Source organism: Mycetomoellerius zeteki, unplaced genomic scaffold (genome assembly GCF_001594055.1).
Source record: "Mycetomoellerius zeteki isolate Tzet28-1 unplaced genomic scaffold, Tzet1.0 scaffold41, whole genome shotgun sequence".
NCBI lineage: Eukaryota > Metazoa > Arthropoda > Insecta > Hymenoptera > Formicidae > Mycetomoellerius > Mycetomoellerius zeteki.
In genome coordinates this window covers 520406-544170 of record NW_017257403.1, presented here as the reverse complement: position 1 = coordinate 544170, position 23765 = coordinate 520406, and the positions used below count along the sequence as shown (strand labels likewise).

The following is a 23765-nucleotide window of genomic DNA, read 5'->3' as shown; positions in this document are numbered from 1 at the left end:
TAATAATTTAAAAAAACCTCATCAAATAGAGTTTCAAAAAATAAATAAATTCAACCATTAGATTAGAGAATTCCAATTTGTTTGGCTTTCTCTAACGTCAGAGATATCAAATGCCCAATAAGCGAATGAAGAAAGATAAATAATATTTGACCAAATATTTGTTAAGACTCCAAATCCGGTTTCAAATTTATCAACAAATACGCCTGTTCGACAGCATAACATTAATTTATGATGTTTTCGATTCACGAGTCGCGCTTGTGAACGCAACTGCAACTTTCTGTGTTTTCGTAGACGTCACGAAGGAAGGCACGAGAGCAGAGAGGCTCGCATATGTGCCCGCGTGACCCCTCATTCGTTCACGCGTTTACGCGTTACCGGGGTACATACGTATGCGTGACGCACACGGCTAGTAGTGGTGGATATCGCGGGTTAGACCAGACGACCGTATCACGTTGGAAGCTCGTCGGAGGCACGACCAGTCGCCGCTCGGCTCCGTCGCGAATACACTTCTCGCTGTTCCGTTCACGCGTGTATTACGACGGAGAGCCAGACTCGCGAAGACCAGCAACCAGCGTTGTTAGTCTCGCACCGATCGATCCGGAGATCAGCGGAAGGGGTAAACACGTGTGCGAAATCAGGTACCGTATCCTGCAAAATTGGGTCAGTAGTCCCACCACTAAACGCGCCCTCCTGTTTCACTGGATTGAAGCACACACGCACACATACACACATTTCCTGGACCATCTACTTATTGATATTCAAGAATCATGCGAGGGCTTGTCACGAGGGCATTTGTCATATTAATTTCTTTTTTGAAAGATTTCTTTATTGTATAGGCTATTGAGTATAAAATGTTTATAAAAGACTTATTTTGATGCCATGTTCTTGTAAAGTATTTTTTATATTTTCGTAAGATATAAATTTTTTCTTTCACAGCATATCAAAGTGACATCTCTAGTCTATTTTTTTGAATCTCATTGGTTATTCACAACCTTTTATTATTCGATTATTCAATCTTCGATCATTTTGTTTTGTATAAAATTGCATAAAATTTATTGACATTGATATAATATATTAAAGCAAATATAAATTCTTATGATTGAATTATTTTAATTATTAGATATTACGCCTTTAAACTTAAATTTTAATGTAAAAAATTATTTTTTTAGTATCTGTATTTTTTTTTCTAAAAAAGAACAGTATTAATATTTTCTGATTACTGGATTTCATATAGATTTGGAATTTTGCTCCGAAAGAAATTAATATTATATAGTATATACGATATATATTTATCTAGTATCTTATAGGTAATTAACATTAGAATTTCGACGTCCTGTCTTTCGAAACACTTTTAAATTCTTGACGTTGTAACTAGTAATTTGAATCTTAAAATAAACGTAACCTACATTTATTTTAATGAATTGTGTTGTTTTAAATACTGAGAAACACCATTTCTCCATAAACAGCGAAAATATATAAAATAGTTATTATAGAAATGGAATCGCGGTCACTGTATTAGAAATCGTTAGGTATCTTTTTGTGCCGGTTTTAAGGTCACGTGTTGATATTTCATTGAGATTCACGAATTGTTCTTTAATGATTTACCGTGATCGAAGTTTCAGTTTGCTGTTCATTTAGACATTGAAGTTCAGGATTTAAACATCAGCTCATCAATACGCGGGCTTGTTTCTGTTTACTTCTTCAGCGAGAACCACGTGGGTCCTTGAAATATTGTGTAGCATGTGCTCTCGCCGGTTGTTACACCAGTCGTAACACGTGATGTTCGTTGAAACGTTTCACCACATCATTCAGCCGTGCGACAGAATTTTCCGATACGTATTCAGTTTCCGTCTTTCACGGTCCTTATATTGTGCAATCGGAACCGGACATTATCGTAATAATAATCGGTAAATACACTTTGAGGACCACACTCTAGATTGCGGACTAAAGATTATCGGCCTTACAGACCGATAATTAAATATTTCTTTGTCGATATCATTTGGATTAGAATAGTGTGTTTATGATAAGCAAATTTAAAAGCGATTATAAAACTTTCTACAAAGTCTAATAATAAGTCGAAGATAATTATTTTTTAGATATAACTATATTTAAAATTTGGATTCTTTACGAGAAGGATTAATGTTATATTAAAAATATCTAATTCCTATTTTCTCTTTCGATGTATCACTTAATATGTTGAATTATACTGAATTATACTGATCATCATTTTATATAATCATACACGCCAAAAAATATTTTGCTGCTCCAGCTAGAGTTATAGCTGTTTTTTTGTATCTGATAAAAAATTATGTATCATACAAATTATGTTATCATACATAATAGAATTTATAGCACAAATCTAAATTCTATCTCTGTCATCTATATCATTAGATGCAATACATATCCAATATCGCAGTACTTGCTAAAAATTTATCTATTTCAGCTATTTTTCGTACTTAGATAATTTTCGCTGTAACTGCTAGATTACTTTTTTGAGTATATGATCTTTTTGCAATTTTAATATAATTTCGCTAATCAAAATTGCTAATATTTGTTTTTTACAAGAATTTCGATTGCTCAACTCAAAATTTTATTAAGATGATATGGGGGCATCTCTCGATGAATTCGTTACATGTTGTATAAAGAAAATTGTATATCTTCTAATATAAACAATACGCGCATATTTGAGTTATGCAAACAAATCTATGTACTTTTGCGCAAAGTAACGAACTTACGCAAATTTGACGAGTGTTAAAATTTCGATATGATAGCGTAATCGTCGTGTCTGCACGAGATATGCGAGGTCTTTGATTCTTGATCAAAAATAAAATCCAGTCGTCACTTTATCATCATGTTTATTCGGCGTATGAGTTTCGAAATAAATAACATCATGTAATTAAGTTTAGCGATGAGATTTCGATCGTCTTTATTAAATACTAGATAATATCGAATTGCGCACGCATTCTTTTACGTAGTTTTCGTAGTAAAATATTATCAAGGCGGCAATTACAAATAAATTGACATTGTTATAAAAATCATTCTACGTCAATTTACGTGATGTCCACTGCATCTCGTCTATTTGACAAAACGTTATCACACACCCAATGTCACATTTACGCAACTTTGTCTTTTATCTATCGCGTTCCAGGAATGAAGAGTTTGTCGTCTCAGTTGTCGTGTTATTTTTATACACGTATTTCTTTTAAAACACGTTCTATTTACAATCTCACTAACTCTGCAGCGGCTAAAATTTGTTGAAGTTATTTTGATATTTTTCCAAATTACTAACTTCCTTAATTAACAAATGTTTCTACCTTTTTTACTTTAGTTGTTGAAAATTATTCGTGCAAGACTGATTTGTTTATAAATCTTTCGTACGTAACAGACATATTCGAAAACAGAATCTAAAAATATTTATTACCGTTTATTATACTTATTTATATTTCTCGGTTTGATTCCCACGCATCTTGATCTTACTGGGTATCTTGATCTTATTCGGTGCCTTTGCTGTTAATATGAATTATGGAACTTTTATTATTTAAACGACAGGTAAAATATTTATGAACTGTACTCTTCAGAAAAAAGGACTCGATTAGATAACTAGAGTGCACTTGACGCCAAACCTAATCTTCAAGAGTTGTACAACATTGGCTAAATTAAAGTACATACATTGTTACCGTAACAAAGATAAATCATGCTGCACTTCCTGCTTTTGTTCTATCTTCTAATATCAAATATACAATGAAATTCTAGTTGGAACAACGAATGTTGTAAATAAAAACATAAAAATTTGTTACGTTTATATATAATTCCGATATTAATATTAAGAGATTAATAATTTGCTTCTTTGCTTTTTAATTAACTCTACTTTATAATATTTTATAATGGTAAAATAATTATAATGGTAAAATATAGAGAACTCGTACTATGAATGTAACGTAATACAATATTTACACTTGAATAGTATATATAACGTGTCACTTGAAAAAATATAGAATGTCCTGCATAGACATGTTTGTTATGTGTAGCAATATTCTTGTTGAAAATTAATACATTTTATAAAAAATTTCAAGACACATACCTACTTACACAATACAAATAATTTAGCATCCATTATTGAAGAAATTTTAAAGAGAGATTTGTTATTTAATTAATTTCACATAAATATTATTAAAATTTTTGTGTGAAATAGATAATTACCAAGATATTTGATGTTAAAAGTTTTTAAGAAATTTTTATTTGAATAGATTTATTTTAACGTTTAATAGAATATATTATTAAATTATTTAATTCATTAAATTCGCTAATTAATAAATATTCTCGCAAAAATTGATAAATAACTGCGAAGTTACGTGATATTTAATAATGTTGCGATTAAATCGTTCTACGAGATCTTTTATTCTCGCAACTCCATTATTCTCGCGGCGTTAGACTATCATCTTTAACATTATGCTTACGTCAGATTCTTTAATCGTTGACGCGCTGATCAGTGCAGAGTGTGATAAATGAAGAATAGATAGTTGATGTTGTCAGGAAACGGCGCCTTGTCGCGAATCGCATCAGTTGAAAGTTTTCTGTCCATCACAGAGCCTGAGAAAGACAGTGAAATGCCGTGCTTGGTACAAGGAAGTAACGACGAGTGTGCGTGTTGCACTCTGGATTAGAATCATTACGACGGGTCAACTGGCTGAATTATCTTGGTTGACGTTTTGCACCTTCCAATTGATTTCAATGGAGCCTCATTCGCTACCGGCTTGCAGCTCGGAAAGAATATTCTCTGCAGCTTTTTGCAGTCTCTTCTCCACCTGATTCATTCAGATAACGTTACACATCATGATTTAAGACCAGATCATGTTGCTGTCGACAAAAAGATGCATGTCCACGTTAATGTGAATTATTACCTGCATCAGTTGCTGAATAATTAATAATATCTCCATATTAAATTTTTATAAAATTTAAATATAAAAAGTTAAATATAAAAATAGAAGATTATTTTATAAAATAATTCTTATCCATTTTTGCATGTATTTTATTTTAATTATTCCAATAATGCAGAGAAAAGTCGCAATCTGTCAATATATTGCGACTTTATATGTAACAACCGGATTGTGACAGATACATGCTCAAACGAAATACTGTTTTAAATATAGAATTTCTCCGGATCACTTTGAAAGTTAAATTGGAGGAACTGTATGTTATGCACAGGAACTGTATATGTGAGACACGGAAATAAGAAAAATGGTCCGTAACGTGAGAGGCAAGCTACCTGAACCAGTTGATCGGGCTTGAAAGACGACTGGTTCAACTTTTATGGCCTCGTTGTGATATAGGCGTATAAATGATTGTTGATAACGTTGTTATACATACACGTAATGTACATAGCTTCATGCTGCTAGCATTGACAATATATATACACGATAAATTGATATTCAAACTCTCGTAATTATATCCATTCCAATGAATGATCGAGCCCGATTGTAATCGTTATCGCGGTATCGTTCATAAGCCAGACTATTCTAACAGAGAAATATCTACACATACGATTCGATATCTTGATTTTTGACGTACTTTATCATTTAATACCTTTTAGAAATATACAATAGGCTACTCAAAGTTTTAATTAACAAGCGCCTTTTTTTTCTTTATTTTTATTGCGTTTTCGATATCTTCATATATCCCAGATAAGAGTGTGGTGATTTGTTGTTACCTCATTATTTTGTAAATTCACAATATGTGCTTAAAAGTGAGTGATGGAATTTACGGAACATTTAGCTAATTAAGTACTTTTCCGTGCACAATCGCTGATGCAATGCGCGTTCCACTTTTTGGTTTCCCATTAATCCAGAACGTTAATTGATTTATAGTGATGTGCAATGATACATTTACAGCGGAAAACTCTATCTTAAATGACGTAGAATTTATGAGTAAAGTAAACTATGTTATCAGAAATCACATGCTTCAGTCATATCTTTCATAATTTGCCAAGTTATGAATAAAATTAATAAATATAATTAATTACATATTATACATCTTTATTAAATTAAATAATTTTGAAAATTGCACATTAGTAAAATTTATAAATTATTACGATAAACGGCTTAATTTTTAATATCGATTTAGATAAAAAGTATTATTATATTATATAAATTTTTGTTATGCGAGCGTTCGTCACATATAACGATAAAATTGATCGTCTTTTGGCCTTGCTGATATATAAAATAGTATTTGCGGTAGACTCAAGAATGTTTATTGTAAATTAATTTGTAGTAGTAATAGCGATACTGATTTAGTAGATGTTATGTCTAAGCAATATCTGCAATGATATTTCATTTTGAACGATATTACGGGAACTTATACATTATTTACAACTTATAATCTTATGCGATATGTCATAATTTTACAACAATGGCGATAAAATTATATTATATTTTTAACATTTTTTGTCATATAGAGACTTTCTATTATATATGCCTCTGTATTTTACATTAATTTTTTAATTAGGCTTTTCTTAATTTAAATAGATAATAAAGATTATTAATCGAGGGAATCAAACAATTTTCTATGAATGCGGTCATTTAATTAAAAGATTACTTTCAATGAAACTTTTACTTTGCTGCTGCTTCAAACTAGATCAGATATCAATGTTTTTCTTTTTTTTTTAGAGATTTAATAACGTTTCGACATGGTTGTTCCTGCGGAACATGCTCTTCACGAAGCGATTCAAGTGTCGCCGTTGATACTTTCTGACGATGTTAGGCGTCAAAAAGTGAGTATATATACTTGAACTGTATAGTTCATATTTCATGCGTAACATTCGTGTCACATAGACATTATTATATCTTATCTTCAGTACTTAATTCCATGAACTTCTGCTCTCTTAAACTGATCATACGATGAAGTTGAAGGCTGATATTATATCGAAACCTGATAAGAATATGTGAAACGAGACAAACGACATGTTCATTACAATTTTTTATGGAAATGGTAAGAATTGATGCAAGAATTAAAAAAACATTCGTGAAAAAAGTAATGTGCAGTGTATATATCAGATATGTTATTAATTCAACTATTTTATCCGCGTTTCTAAATAAAATTAACGTTCCTTTTTCCTTAAGGATGTATCACAAGTACAGTTCCTGCAAAGAAAATTAAATTTGGAAATGTGTTTAATACTTACACTTCAAATAAACTATGCATATGAAAGTTGTGTGAATAAGATTACATTTTTATTTAATAACATATTTTTCTTGTTTATTTACAGTATTTTATTTGTTATTATTTTTATTGTTAAAAATTAAAATTTAAAAAATAATAAAAATCTAAATTTTTTTGTATAAGTTCTTTAAATATTCAAATTAAGTAATTTATGCAAAGTTTCGTTGCGATTCACTGATTAATTACAAAGATATAGAACAAATAAATATTTTGTTTATTTACTGGGCAACTAGTTTATGCATTGCAATGTAACTCTATATATAAATAATCTTGAATACATTATTTATTTATATTAAAAAACTGAGATTTTTGTCATTTATTTTATATAATACATTTCCATACATTTTTATTAGAACATAGATATTTAAAAAATACTACTATATTATTAAAATAACTTATGATCCAGATAGTAAACCGTCACCAAATATGGTGTATTATTTTTAAGTGTGATTTAGAATAATCTGTATTTTTTTCATAATTTTGTTATCATTTTGAAAATATGTATAAAACATCCTCAAAGAATATCTAACGCATAAATAATACTTAGCAGACAGATTTCTTTTACTTAATGACAGATTTATGAGTTTAATTCACAAATAATAATACATGAGCTAAAAAATAATCTAATCGAAAATAAATTATATTTTTTTTAATGGGGTCAAAGACTGTATTTTAATTTACACAATCCAGAATAATCAATCCAGAATATACAAAAGAAATAATATACAGTATCAATATCAAAATATACATAAGAGCCAGACACATTACCCTGAATATGCATAAGAAGCAAATTAAATGATGTAGTGGCATTAATCACGCGATATTTTAATTAAGAGTTTAGTGACATGAGCCGATTATCTAGAGATTTTTTCTTCCTTTTAATTATGTTAATCATATCACATGTACGATAAGATACCATAAACATCAGACATAAACTATAGAAGTATTTGACCAATAAAATTTTTCTTCTTAGAAATATTACAAATATAAAGCAACCTTACGAACAAAAAGAAAATTTAGAACGCTCTTATTACCGATATTTAGATTGTAAAATTATATAATATTTATGCAGAAAAATATTAATAGATATTACTTTCATAAATATAATATGTTTTAAACAATATTCAAAATTTAGTAAATTTAGAAAATTATTGATTGTGTCTTTGCTTTATTTTTCTTTTAACGAGATTTCTATAATCATATTGTATTCAAAATTTGATACGTACGATATAGGAAGTCCATTAACTTTATTATGTTTAGTCAATAAAAAATTGAGATTATTTAATCTTGCTTAATTTATATTATAATCATGCGTGTCTTGCCTCACAAAACGCAGTCCAAATAGAAGTAGATCAAGTCGAATTTCGGGGTTATTCTGGTTTCTATCACACGACACTTATCTCTCTAAGTTATAGGGTTATCGAAACGAAATCCCGTTATTAAAAGTTCAAGACGTTATAGTCAAGACCAGTAGTTTATCAATTTACAGATAACATCGTCTCCTCTTTAGCAATTCCTATTAAATCAGAGATGAAAATTGATCTTTGATCGTGACACATTCTTGACGTATTTTTCAAATTTGCGGTTGCATAATACTTATATTTATGCACAAAAATAGTAATACTTATATCCTGCTAATACAAAAATAAAGTCAAAGCGAGTATCGTAGATTGTATTAAATTTACCTTTATTTTGCAAAATAAATTTTAAATATATACATAGCAGCTTTTTTTAATAACGCGATGTTAAATGCAAAAATTCTGTAAAAATATTTACAAACTACTTTTATAAATGTTGTTAAGTGTATAAATATTAAATTAAGTTTAGTATTTCTGATTTATTATATTGGTTTGTTTTAATAAACATAGCGGAACGTTGCAAGAATGCGTGCTCTATACAGAATTCTTTTCTTATGAAAAATTTATTAATTCATAAGAAAGACATATATATTTCATGCAAATTTATTAAACTAGTTTCTTATACTCATGCATAATAATAAATGTGTTATTTTTATATGACACGTAATTAAAAGATAGTAATTAATTAATCTTATCAGGAAAAAATTTTTAAACAATGATAAATAATTGTTGGAATGTATGTATATAAACCTCGTATGTTATGTTTGATGTAATTAATTGAGAATATGCTACTTTATATGCTGCACGTGCATGATTACTCTGCAGATTGTACAATTAGAATCCTGTTAGAAACTGCGTAATACATAACGCAATGTGTAAACAATATGTGCACATGATATAGCTCCGCGGTATACCTTCTCGCCAAGATATCGGCAGAATTTATGGATCAAGGAAAATTTTTCTTTTCATAGTGAAGATGATGTCATAAAAATATGTTGACATGGACATACTACACACCATACGCAACACATTGTTCAAAGGGGAAAAATTGTTTGCAGATCGAGAATTGCGTGGCGAAAATGCGACTTTCCGCAGTGACTGCCAGGAAGATACAAGATGTTTTTATTTCGGAAATGAATAAAGGAATCCATCAGCAACCGTCTTCATTACAGATGGAAAACACCTATATACCAGAGCTACTTAATGGAACAGGTTATTAATGAAGCGCTTAACAATAACGATATCACTTTGACAAGCACTTTATGTTCTATTATAAACTTTACTATTTTTAGCAAAGATTAAATGAAAAAACGAAATTGATTAATTATCTTGAATTAAGACTTTGTCGACAGTAAAACACGCAATCGAAGTTTTATATTAATAATTATCAATCAATCCTTAATTTGTTTACCGAATTAAGTCTACTGTATTCCACGATCTGTAATTTTTTATGTGATATAAGAGAGATAATGGCAATGTGGTTAAAATATTATATGTTCATTTATGCAAAATCATTCTGTGAAAAAAAATATATACTTTACAATTTTATAATAAAGTTATTTCGAATAAAAAATGTTAAATTATACAGTTAGACAGTTAAGGATTGAAAGAATGACTTAAAAATTAAAAAAAAGAATTATTCTATCGCGATTTAATACTGACAGTCAAAATGTGTGCTCGAATATTTGCAGAAGAAGGTCTTTACTTGGCACTCGACCTTGGTGGTACTAACTTTCGCGTGCTTTTATTGGAATTGGCTCATGGTGCTCCCATACGACAAGAGGTGAAGCAATATTACATCGGATCCGAATTAAGGGTTGGCTCGGCAATCCCTCTGTTTGACTATTTGGCCGAGTGTGTCAGTGATTTCGTCATTTCCCAGGGTCTTCAGAACGTGGAGCTTCCTCTCGGTAAATTGAGTTCCGCATACGGCACACGTCAGGATATTGAACGTGTGAAATCTTTAATTAACAGGAATTGTTACACAACATTGTGTACAAATACACAATCTCGCGACAAAATATATCGCAGAAAACACTTTTGTTTACTGCAGGAAATTGGTTGAAAGATATATTAATGTAACCGTCTTTAAAACGGAAAGATAAAGGACTTACACCACGAACGCATGATATTCTTAGCGATTAGTTTATATTTGACTTCAAAACATATAATCGAATTACAAAAATATTACATAGACTTTTTGGCTTTAAATTAGGCCATCTTCAGTATATAAGAAATTCGTAAAAATTTTTTTTTAATACGCAAACGTACGACTAATTTAAGTTTATTCATCTCCTAACATGTCTAATTATTACGCAAGAACGCTCGTTAACTAAAATTGTTTTTCCTTTTTCTTATATTGATGTTAGTCCAAAGAGTTTCGAATAATATCCAAAGAAATTCGTCTTTTATTACAATTTTTCCGATAGTCCAAATGTTCGTAATTCGTTGTTAATTGGACGCAAAGTTTCCAGATTTTGTGTTTCAGTCAACTTATGAGGATTAATATCGAAAGTGGATGACTTGTTGTAACAAAAAACTCGTTAAAATGTTCTGCCCGTAACCGTCTTTATTAACATAATTATCTACGTTTGTCTGATAATTTCCGCATGTTCTTCCACTTTCCAACCTTGACCGTGTTTGTCCAGGCTTTACCTTCTCGTTCCCGATGATTCAACACTCGCTGGATGTCGGTGTTCTGGTTACATGGACCAAGACTTTCAATTGTCCCGATGCTGTAAACAAGGATGCCGTGAGGCTTCTACGGGAAGCTTTAGATCGACGAGGCGATACAAAGGTGAAGGTTTTGGCCGTATTAAACGACACTACAGGTACGTTGGTTCAGGGATCGACGTTGGATCATAACACGGCGATCGGACTTGTTCTGGGAACTGGCAGCAATGCCTGTTATCTGGAACGCGCGGATCGGGTCGAGCATTGGGAGACGGAGAGACACGGCGAAAGCGAAGTGAGTTTTTGATAATCATGATAACGTATGATATAAAAAAAGATAGATGCATTTTTTTTCAGACTAATCTTTGCTTCTAGCGCGTTCTTTGAATACATTTAAAATAAAGATACTTTAAAAAGCATGCCATAAAATTTGATTTTATAATTTAAAATCATTTTTATATTTAATAATTTTTTTTGTATTATATTATACAATAATTAATTTTCTCTCCTTTTTTTCTTTCTCTGTACACTTGACATAGAAGCATTTATCAAGTTATTGATCGAATTTTCGTTGTTCCAGGTTATCATTGATATCGAGTGGGGAGCTTTTGGCGATAACGGCGTCTTGGACTTCATAAAAACAGATTTTGATCGCGAGAACGACGCAAATTCTCTTATCGTAAATTCATTTACGTAAGTGAACAAATTTGCATTATCTTTAATTGGATTATAATTATTCTGTTTGCAGAATTAAGTGGATATCATTTCCAATAAAATTGCATTTTTATCAATTTGTCTCTATCTGCACGAAAAAATTAATGTTTTAGATATCAAAATTAATTAACTAATAATTGATATAATTAATGTTTTTATCTATTAAATAAGAAATGATAAGCGCGTGGACGAATAATTAAGTGGATATTTTTTATTTATTGAATTATATGTATGATATAACTCAAGAATTTTTGAAGGTGCTCAGATAAGTCCATGCAGAAATTTTTGATGGCTAAATTTAATTAGGACGCGAGAATTCGTATCAAAAAAATCCTTGTACATTATTGTGACTTTTTTCTTCTTCTTAGATTTGAAAAATACATTGCTGGCAAATATCTCGGTGAGGTGGTGCGTGTGATACTTGCGAAGTTGACCAAACAGAGGCTTTTGTTTGTAGGAGATTCTACATCCGACAGCCTCCTAACAACTGGTAATCTTACTACCGATTTGGTGTCGCACATCGAGCAGTAAGTTCACTCTTGTATTAATTTTCATCAATACAGCTTAATTTTAATCTCGATTCAATTTACTTTTTATCATTTTCTAATTTTAAGAATTTTTGTATCTTCTCATTTAAATTTTTAGAACTAGAAAAAAATGAAGAGTAAGTTAAACCGAGATTAAAATTAATCTATATTAATGTATGAAAAGAAAAACGATTTTGCTAAAAGATCTAAAATTTTGCTGGATATCAATTTTAAAATACTAAGTTTTGTTGGATCATCAAAATAATTTCGTTGAAAATTCAAACTGGTTGTTAGAATATAAAAAGTTTTGCAAAATTATTATTGGTTTTTTAGTTTCCAATATAATGATTTTGATGGTCCAACAAAATTATTTTCAGATCGGTATTCAAAATTTTATATCTTTCAGCAAAATCGTTCTTTCTATGTGGAAACGGGCATTAATCTGATAATAAAAAATTCACAGATGTTTATTTTTAATTTCGCAATTTCAGAGATTCGTTAGATGGTGGCGACAGTAACACAAAGGAAATTCTCGAAAAATTCGGCATCATTCCGGACGAGGATGACATCAGAATAGTTCAATATGTGTGCGAGGTCGCCTCTAACCGCGCAGCTCTTTTAGTATCGATATGTATGTCAATAAAGTTTTAAACGGCGCCTGTGAAGCAAAGATTTAATATATTATCTCATCGATGATTTCTGTTCAAGGTCTTGCGAGCTTGTTAGATCGCATCGATAAAGAACAAGTAACAATTGCCGTAGACGGGTCTCTCTATAAGCATCATCCTCGATTAGAAGGTTGGATGAAGCAGTATATTTCGCTTCTTTGTACTCCAGGACGAAAGGTATAAGTACGGAAATAAATATCAATTTATTGTAAGTCATAAAACCGCTTCTTTGTTCAGAAAAAAGTGCGTGTTTAAATAAGTATTAAAAGAAAATCTTGGAAATGTGCATTTTATCGTGAGAAGTATAATGTATAAAGTTCTGTTTTTAACCCTCTGCAATTTTTACCCTTCCGTCTGCAATTTGGATTTTTTATCTCAAATGTTAAAACCGTTATTTAATAAAAATTGTAATTCGAGGAAAATGATGAAAAAATAGAAATTTATTAAAAAATGTTAGCAATAAGGAAATTTATTAAAAAAACTTAGCAATAAGGAAACTTTATTTTGTCTTTCTATTTTGAGTGTAAAATTTTGCTTATATCAAAAAAGATTCAGATCGCAGACGAGTTAAAAATTAAAGTTCTAAATGTACTGTTTCTAACATTAATAATTCAACATACTCTTTTATTTTCTTTTTGTAGAAATAGAAAATAACTTTTTCACTCCCTATTTGGACTCTTCTCAAACTTAACATTATCTATCACCTATGAAAGTTTTCTTTGTATAATGTTTATTATACAATGTATTTATTTTGATTGCAGTTCAAATTAATCCATGCGGAAGATGGAAGTGGTAAAGGCGCCGCACTCGTCTCAGCTATTGCGCATAGACTCAAGAAGCGGTTACAATAACCGGGAATAAATGAATAACATTCACCTGTCGTCGCCGTTATCATAGAGCGCAATGTTATGCGAGTTGGCATAGAAATGTTCTATTAGCAGGTTCTAATTTAATTCTAAATTCTTATCTACTATCCACGAATATATTGTATTATTCGCAATATTCACCCTGAAAGCAGAATTGTGATGCAACGCGTTTCGATTAATTATAATTGTTTAAGCATTGTGACATTACGTTAGGATATATTTGTATTGTATATCAGTTTCGTGATTAAACGAAATATTTAAAAGATAGTATCGATTGTCAGTCGATGCGCGCGAGAGGCGTGTACATTATTTTAAGGAAATAAACATACGCATTTTAAGTGCGTGAGAGAACGAATTAGAAAGAATGTAGAACACAGAACACATATTATTTATTAAATGAAACTGCAAAGAAACGTATGCGCTTGAGAGGTGAAAAGTTGTTGTAAACGTTTTGGAAACGTTCCTTTTTTGTACGAAAGAAACCAAGTTGTTATAATAAAAAAATTAGCGAAACAAATTTATTTTAATAGTCTTGTCAGAGAAGGTTTCTCTCTGGTCTTGCTTATATTTCCTATAGTTGATATAATGATATTTTAACAAATTTAATTAACATTTTATTAATCTTTTATTATTTACGTGGGGTGTTGAGAATATCTCATTGTCAGTCAAATTCGAGAAATGTAAATGCTATTTACACACATTATTATATCTAACGCAAATTGTATAATAAAAAAAATTACATTTATCTTTATCTAAAGAATGTATACTTTTTAAATTCTTTGAAGTGGAATCTCACTATAAGAAGTGAAAAATTGAGTCAGTATTGAAAAAAAATTTAATTTTCAATCTTTAAAAATGAGATTTTACTTCGAAGTTTTAGAGAGTAGAATACATATTATCAATTTTTATTAAATCATTAAAGGGAACAATGAAAATTAAGATATAGCTATGGTCAAAATATTTAGCATTTATTTTTTCCATTTATCTGAAATTCTTTTATCTGTATATTGTTACCTATTGGTTATCGGCAAAGTTTAAAGGATTCTTGAAACAAAGGATAACTTACAGCAAATGCCATAAATCAACTTTTGAGCTAAAACTTTAAATAATGCAGATTATTTGGTCAAGACTGTATAATGTTGGGGTGTCAGAAATAATTCACGCAAGTATATTACTTAAAAAAAAAAACTACGTGATCGAGTAATGTAGGGTGAATTATATGTAAAAATTTAATTTAGAAATCTTTTTGAAAATCGAAAAACAATACAATTTTTATTATTTCAGTGTCTCATTTTAAGTAAAGAAACAGGAATGAATGTCGAGATGGCTTGAAATTATCGAATGCTACTAAAAATCACATAGAAAGTCTAATTCTAATCGTTTCCAATTTCAAACCGTCTCGATATTCAACTACTGGCTTCGCGCGCTCAATCGGCCGCCATGACAGTTTCGCGGCGCGTCGGTTCGGAGTTACACGGAGCGCGATCGCTCCGTAATTAATCGTGAATTTTGTCTGTTGGAAATGTATAAAGAGGCGCATTGTTCTCAGAAGAACCGATGACAACAACAGATTATCGCCGGAACGTATCGGTTGTCGCGGATCCTCATAGTTGACGTCGTTTCGTCGATCGGAATCATAGATGCTGCAACGAGTCTGAAATCTAAAAGCGGGAATAGCTTCGGTGAGTGCAAATTCCTATGCCTAAGACACTCGATTATGATCCTTACGTTCTTTCGCACAGCTCGAAGTGCGATTGGTATACTTCTCGCTTAGCGCAGCATGTCGGAAGGCTACATGTTTCCAAAATTCATTGCCAGCAATGAAAATCTATTACTTTATGTGCACTATATAGATTTTCAATACTGGCAGTGAATTTTGGAACACTGCCGAAAATTCAGGTTCTCGTAATTATCTATATCTACGCGCTCAAATAGAAAATTACATTCCTCACATATAATTATTTTTCATATATATATGTAACGATCCTGTTTTTTAACCTATTAAAAATTTTTCTGAGAATTTTTAATATAATTTTTCGGAGTGTGATTCTTGTATAAATTTCAGAATTTTTCAAAATTATTTACAATTTGTTTTCAGAATCTCCTTTTAGGAATTTTTCAGATTTTTTAATTTAATTGAAATATACTTGAATTATTTAACAAATGCTGAGAAAGTCTATTCTTCTAAAAAAGATGATGCAGACTTTCTTAGCATTTTTTAAATATTCCAATTTGTATTAAAAAATTTGAGAATATATTATTGATCCATCAAAAAAATCTTTTTCACACTTTTCGCCATTTTGATCTTTCGATACCTTGACTACATTTACCAGAAAAATTAGCTTTGCAATTATCATAAAATTCTTTAATACAAACATATTAAAGAATCTCGAACGTTGTCGGTAGTACTGACTAATTAATCACTTATTTTGAGTATTAAAAGTATCATTAAGAGTACTTTTAATACTGAATATAACTTAATTGGCCGTTATATTAATCTTAAATTTCTCTAAAGATAGTCGACGCGATATAAGCGCTACCGTCACTTCGAAAGCGACGCGACGACCGCTCGGCCGTCTCGTAGGTCTCGACCTTCCGTCTGGCGACGGTAGATGGCGACACGAACGTAACTTGGCTTGGACGGTCACCGCGGAGTGACAGCTCGCCGAGCTCGAGCTGTCATCAGCGGTGTTCGCGCGCGCGTCACGTACCGTGGTCCGCGTTTTCCGTGCTGCGAGTGTACGTGCCGGTGCCGGTGACGCGCAGCGTTTTCGTGCCGGTTACGCGGACGCGTCCCGTCGGTGTCACCGGTCGTACCCGTTACGAGATCGCGTCTTTTTTTCCCCCGTCGAAAAAGCCGAACCGCCGCCGCGCACGGTGGGTGCGCACGCAAGGGAGAACGGCTCGCTCCTCCGCTCGCCGCCGCCGGCTCGGCCAGTCTACTGGAAGATTCCATTGTGAGAGTGGGCTTTCGAAAAGTTTCGCGGAAACCACCGGCGAGGCTTACACGGACAACCATCGCCGAAATCACCGGGACGCCGTTCAGGACAGACCAGGTACGGTGTCTAATCCTGTCGACGGCGTTTTTACGAAAATTCCCTTCCCCCCGTGACTATGCACCGTTTACACGAACGCGCGTACGTGTAACGTGTGAGTGTGTGAGTGCTGTAAGTGTGAGAAAGAGGGAGACAGCTTGAGGTTATTACAGCGGTCGCTCTCTCTGGGTTCAGCTGGGCTCTCAGCTGATGCACCGACCGACCGGTTCGTTGGCTGCTACCATAGCTCGATTCCGCGAACGCGATACAGCCGCACGTTCGTGATCGTCGTGCCTCGTCGTTGACAACGACAGGCCGCGGTTAATTCGCTAGAAACCCTAATTCGTCCGGGATTCGTTCCGTTCGCCGATTACGTGGCCCGCGTGTAATTTACGCGCGATAGAGGAAAATTACACGTTTACCGATTTAGAGCCGTTGATCAACGGCGAACGCGACCCCCGCTCGTATCGAAGGTATACGACAGAATAGGAGAGGGGAAGAGGGTTCTCGGTTAAACTAGGGTTAGCGCTAACCGAGGTCGGCGGAATCGAACGCTCTCTCGGCATCCCGTAATGAATCGAATCCCGTCGATTTAATGTCGGGTTTGTGTGTGACAACAGTTGTTCAGTCTCACATTTGAAGTGTATAATAGCTGTTCGACACCTTCGCAAAAGCGTCGGATCATTTTTTGATTACTCGTGAAATACCTCATCGTTCCTTTGTTCTCAATGTCGTCATCCAGAATCTCCGCTCGCGGCCGTTTTCTCGGTGATTAATACCCGTTTCCACCAATATAGATTAACTTTAATCTCAGTTCAACTTATTACTCTTCATTCCTTTCTGGTTTTAAAAATTAGGAAAAGACGAAGAATAAAGTTGAACCGAGATTAAAGTTAATCTGCACGGAAAGAATGATTTTGCTGAGGTGTCTAAAAATTTAGCTGGATACAGATCTGAAAATAATTTTGTTGGACCATAGAATTATGTAGAACGTATAACAAACAATATTGCAAAAAGTATTGACATTCTAACAATTATTTTGAATTCTATATAATTATTTTGATGGTTCGATAATTTTTTCTGGTTTTAAGAATTAAGAAAAGACGAAGAATAGGTTGAATCGAGATTAAAGTTAATCTATACGGAAAGAATGATTTTGCTGAGGTGTCCAAAATTTAATTTAGCTGGTTACAAATCTGAAAATGATTTTGTTGGGTCATCATTGTAGGATACTAAAACATAATGAACAATTTTTACATTTTAGCAACTATCTTGAGTGTTCTGCATAATTTTATTTCGTCCAACAAAATCATTTTCAGAGATTTGTATATATATACTTTTAGATATTTCAGCAAAATTCTTTTCATATACTAGCGGAAAACGAGCATTTATTCCAAAATACGTTCTACGATGATCAGAATTCTTCTCTAGGACGATTATTACCATTATGAATACTTGTAATTTTAATTTTATTGTAATTGCCAGTGTAATTATAGTGAGAATTTTTAGATTTAATTCGCTTATATATTATATAAAGTGTCGCTTCTTCAATCAATTTTATATTATTCTTTAAAAGAAAATAAATTCTTGTTTTGAATACATGTACATTAGTAAGTTTTTAAAATTTGCAATAAATGTATTTTAAGATATTATCAAGAAAAAATATTCTTTGTTAAAGATAATTGAGTCTTAAAAGAAAAAAAGTAAATTAAGTAATCACTTTTCTTAGCAACAAACTGATATTTTTCTATGTGTAAAAATCAATTTTATCGAAGAAAGTATTGCACTTCTGAAACCAAATTATAGCAGTTAAACAAAATTTGTTTCGTGATTGGATCCATCTACTTTAAATTTATGCAAAGTTCAAAATTTTTTTAATTTCACACTCGCCGAACTTTCTTTGTCAGATCTATCATCTCGACCGTCTATCCTTTGCGCTCCTATAGTATCAAGAGCATACAGGAATAACTCTCTTCGCCCTCTTATGGGTACGTGACACTTTGTGCATCGACGATTTCACCTCGCGAGATTCTCGCGGAGCGTCGATTCCCAGCGTTGACCTCGACGACGCGTATACCATCGACGTCAGTACTACGGTAACCGGATTGATATCTTTGAAAATGGACAATCGCGGGAAAATTGATATCTATTTTTAGCAATCGATACGTGATTTACAAATCACCTCTATACGGAAAGGGTTTTGCTAAAGTCTAAAAATTTAGCTGGATACAGATCTGAAAATGATTTTGGACTATAAAAATAAGTAGGACACTCGAACTGGTTGCTAAAGTGTCAAAACTTTTTGTAGCATTTTTCATTATACTTGAATTTCCCACATCATTATTTTGATGGTCTGACAAAATTATTTTCAGATCTGTTTTTCTACCTGAATTTTTGGCTACTTGAACAAAATCGTTTTTTCCCCATGTATATATAGTTATGAAATATTAACGTATTCGAATTAACTTATATTCTCCATATACGAAGTTAACATAATCGAGTTAAATTATTAAAAGTTCGGTCTTGTAAAATAGTTATCGAAATTATAGAGATACACGTTTATTGCATTTTGAGGCATTTATCAAATTTCTTGCAGTGCTATGACGAAAAGGTACTTCATCAAGTAGCGTGCTTAAACTACATGAATCGGTATTACACGGTGCGCATAATTGCACAGGTGGGAGAACTCATTCATCATTCGTGTAATTTCGACCATCGAACAGAGGCAAGTCCGATTTAATCGCGAAGAACCAGAATAATCGTGTTGACGTGATAATCTAAAAAAAATATATTCATTGCTCGCGCTACTCATCTAGCACGGATCGCACGCTCTAATCATGAAATCTCATTATGAATTTCTCGCTTGAGAATAAGAGAAAATAATTCGCCGACGACCAAAGTAATCTCGTGTAATGTCGTTCATTCTGAAGTGGCTCGTCTTTATGCTACTCTTGAGAGGCATTGTCGAGAACGACGCCATATACATTGCGCGAATTTAATTCTGAATCCTTATTATAAGATTTAATTATGCGGGGCATTCTGCGTTACTACTGCATAAACCATTCAAATTATTTCGCGCGAGCTAAGCATGATAGAAACAGTCGTATCATAAAGTATGTTTTATTCTTGTGTTCTTTATTCAACGTCAGATAATAGAATTTTAATAACTCCACACAGATAATAGAATTCTAATTTAGATGTAATATAAAAATATCATGGAAAAGATGATTCGCTGAAGTACTTATTAGCTAGATACAGATCAGAAAATAATTTCGTTGGATCACATAATTAAATAATTATACGGGATGCTTCATCTGATTGTTAAGATGATATAGCTTCTTGCAGCATCGCTTATTATCATGCTTGAAGTGTAATTATTTTAATTCAACAAAAATATAATGAAATATATTGTATTCAATAAAAATATATTGAATACTCATTTTATTGCGAGTTTTGGAAAATAATGAACGTAAATAGTGAGTTTTTTGTTTTTTTTACGGTGTTATATTTACTGTTATTGTTTCATTAGAAAACGTTTCATAATTCGTGACGCAATGCGAATTTACGTGGAGATTATCTTTCAGATCTTACGCAATATACATTGCAGTCATAATAATCTAAACACGTTATCGCATCTGATTGGAAAGCGCGAACGCGCCTTCCTCGTGGGAGCTTCCTGGAGGGCGTAGGGATTCGCATTGAAAGGGCAATAAGGACAACGTTGTCGCGGCACCGTTATCGTTCGCAAATCAACTCGCTTTTCCGCGAAGCACCGCCACCGCGCGTTGCAACGTCGAGGTCACCGCGCCCGGTTGCAGCTGAGCTTCCAGCTGACGAGCGGAGGCTGCGACCGGTTCGCCATGCTCCTTCCTCCCCTCCATCTGTATTTCCCTCTCTCTTTCTCCCTCTCTCTTCCTCGTTCTCTCCGCACGTTTCTTTTCCATCGGTTACCTCCTCCTTTTTCCCTTTAAATCACCTTTCACGTGCTCCGTGCGATTCTGCCTCTCCGCCGTCGTCTCTTTCCTCCTCTTCCTCCTCCTGCTCTTCTGCCTCTGCCACCTCCTCTTCCTCCCCCGCTCGTTCGTCCTACCCCTCTTCAGAAATTCGTATTGTTCATCGCGCGCGCACCACCGGGAACGGCCGACTTCGTTGAACCAGTTCCGAACCGTTTCGTTCGCGCGTCTCTTCGGCACGTTCCGCGTGACGACGAACGCGCGCTGTCTCGAATGACGCGATTGAGCGCGAGAGAAAAGAGTGCACGTTAATTTGGGGTGCAAAGAGAAAGAGAGCACGCGCGCGCTGGTGCACGAGCCTAAATCGCATCTTGATCCTTGCGAATTCGCCAGGAGCTGCTTTCCAGCTATCCGAATGAATTGCTCAAAGTGAGGGAAAAGTGAATCTTTAATCAATGTTTCCACAGCGTTAAAGAAGTTTAAAGAAGTTTCATCGAACGACAAAATGTGAGATATGTTCCGTGAAATATGTTTACTTGTCACTTATTTTGCTTATCTATTCGTCCACCTATATTTGAATTTTTGATAATTTATGGTGGTCTACCAGAAGTACACACTGTTAAATCTACAGTGTCAAATTTAATCTAATTTAAGTCGCCACTGTTCCTATACTCAATATATCGTCATTTTAAAACAATGCTGAGGAAAATGTTTGATTGAAAATGGACAAACCAGAAGATTCTGATTATACCAATCAGAATTTTAGTAGATTCAACCAGAAAATTTTCTGGTTATTAACATTCTATTAGATACTTTCATAGAATTGTTTTTTCCATATAGGTTTTAATCAAATAATCTATCATAGTTTGCTAATATAATATTTAAATTTACAGTATAGAGATCTACTGAGAAAAATGTTTGATTGGATTAATTCAGAATTTGGAATTCTGACTGATATAATCAGAATTTTTGGTTCATCCCTTTCCAACCAGACATTTTTCTATTTATTTTTCTCAGTATAATCATATTCGCGAGGGGTGGGGGCAAAACATTTAATCGCGTTTTGCATCTAGTCTTTAGACAAAAATCTTACCCTTCATCACGCGGTAAACGGCCGATGATGTTCACAAGAGCTTATTCTACGAGACGCGATAAAAAAGGCGGTGACGTCGACCGGTGGTTGGTGGAATTGCGGTACTTCTGGAAATCTAAACGACTCGAAATTGCGAGCTCGCCGCCGTGTACTCGCGAACACGCGATTTGACGTTTCAAGTCTCGCTCGCAGGCTAGACAGCAACGTTGTAGCATAGCCTTGCATAAAGAAGCTCTGCTTTCGATTATTTGTTCGTTAACTAGTCCTTGCAATGGGAGCGATATACTGAGAGAAATGTTTTATACATTTCTCAGTGTATGCACTGAAAAAAATTGCTCCTTCTGACTACATTGCACCATGCTCTTTACATCATGAGTTACCTTCTCTAACTGACAGCGATAGTTTTAATTTATTTTGTTTTTTGTAATTTAATGTTTGCGATAACGACTGAAGAGGACTACTGTAAGAATCGAAACGTTATATATAGTATATGTGAATAACTTTATATTAAAATAAAATTAGTCATCTATTTTATGCTTGTATATTACCGTTTATTGTGTCATTGTTTTAAAACATAACAAGCATTTAAATTATACTTTACATTTTAACCAGAAAATTCTGATTTGTCTATTTTCCACCAGAATTACTATTTAATCCAACCAGACCATTTTTCTCAGTGTGATAATTTTATTTTATTCTTCTTAATTCTTATTGTCCGCAATTTAGGAGCGAAATTTGTGGATTTATTTTGCGGAGCTAGTTTAAATGAGTCTATAATAGCATTTCCGGTTGGCAAGCACGTGCACTATTAAATTCGAAAATGGAAATTCTCTCGTATCGATATTCGACGAGATCCTGCACTCGAGCAAAGTGAATTGATCAGTTTTACTGATCCATTTCGTCGACGTTTTTAAAGTATCGTGAGTTCGCTTACGCGCGCGGCGTAGATCAGCCAGAAAGAAACTCTCCGCGCAGTTAAATTGATCGTAATTGGGCTGCCGTCGGCGGCAGTAAAATGTTGCGATCCCGTCGTTCGACTGCGTTTTATCGTCGCAACAACCGGTTGCATTGTGGATCGCCTCGCTCGTAAAAACGCCGATTGTATGGGGGCCCCGATCTCTCGGCTAGCGGAGAAGAAGGAAAAATGTACGGACCGGTATTCTCGCCGTGCATTTAGCGCTAAACGTTTGCCGTTCGTGCTCCGAAGTTCTTTTATTTAATATGAAACTTGTGCTCGATTTCAGCAACAACAAGTTAGTTATTTTAAATTAGATATATTTGAGCGAAAGAAAGAGAGGGAACATATATAGTAAAGTCTAATAGATAAATTGAAAATTAATCGAGCTGACTGAGAATATTTCTAGGTACACGGAGAGAAATAATTTTGTTAGGCCATCAAAATTTTTAAGTAGGACACTCAATTTGTCTTAAACATTTTTTGACATTCTAGCAATCAGTTTGAGTGTCCTACCTAAAAATTTTGATGGTCTAACAAAATTATTTTCAGATCTATACACGGAGAGAATTTTGTTTTAAAATTTACCCCGAAAATATAGTAGTTGTGGTACAATACAATATTTTAAAGATATTTATCATGCACTTCAGTAAAATTAATCAAACTTATTTTATACTTTATTGTAGTTTTATGAATGAGAAAGATTTA

General features: G+C 33.1%; 2 protein-coding genes across 5 annotated transcripts in view; both read left to right on the top strand.

Annotated features, from left to right (window-relative positions):
* Nucleotides 1–560: 560 nt before the first annotated feature.
* Nucleotides 561–14280, top strand: LOC108726340 (hexokinase type 2). 4 transcript variants are annotated; one of them, XM_018453843.1, is made up of 11 exons: nt 577–638; nt 4138–4141; nt 6665–6766; nt 9632–9785; nt 10265–10483; nt 11222–11541; nt 11827–11939; nt 12329–12487; nt 12979–13118; nt 13196–13332; nt 13917–14280. In XM_018453843.1, the coding sequence occupies exons 3-11, from the start codon at nt 6683–6685 to the stop codon at nt 14004–14006; spliced, it is 1416 nt and encodes a 471-aa protein (XP_018309345.1). In that variant the 5' UTR covers nt 577–638; nt 4138–4141; nt 6665–6682; the 3' UTR covers nt 14007–14280. The 4 variants fall into 4 exon arrangements, with proteins under 4 accessions (XP_018309344.1, XP_018309347.1, XP_018309345.1 ...); XM_018453842.1 differs by lacking the exon at nt 4138–4141 and having other exon boundaries at nt 561–638; nt 6663–6766; XM_018453845.1 differs by lacking the exons at nt 4138–4141; nt 6665–6766 and having other exon boundaries at nt 575–638.
* A 2395-nt stretch (nt 14281–16675) lies between these two features.
* The window catches only part of Sesn (Sestrin), a 209164-nt gene continuing 202074 nt past the window's right edge, over nt 16676–23765 (top strand). Inside the window, exon 1 of the mRNA XM_018453834.1 lies at nt 16676–17077. The gene's annotated coding sequence lies outside the window, so the exon portion shown is untranslated. The remainder of the gene's footprint in view (nt 17078–23765) is intronic.

Bases quoted from the DNA above. Each gene is read 5' to 3' on its own strand.
- LOC108726340 (XM_018453842.1), top strand. From the start codon at position 6,683: ATGGTTGTTCCTGCGGAACATGCTCTTCACGAAGCGATTCAAGTGTCG. The intron at 9,786-10,264 runs GTTATTAATGAA...GAATATTTGCAG, and splicing joins AGAGCTACTTAATGGAACAG to AAGAAGGTCTTTACTTGGCA. The intron at 10,484-11,221 runs GTAAATTGAGTT...GTGTTTGTCCAG, and splicing joins GAACGTGGAGCTTCCTCTCG to GCTTTACCTTCTCGTTCCCG.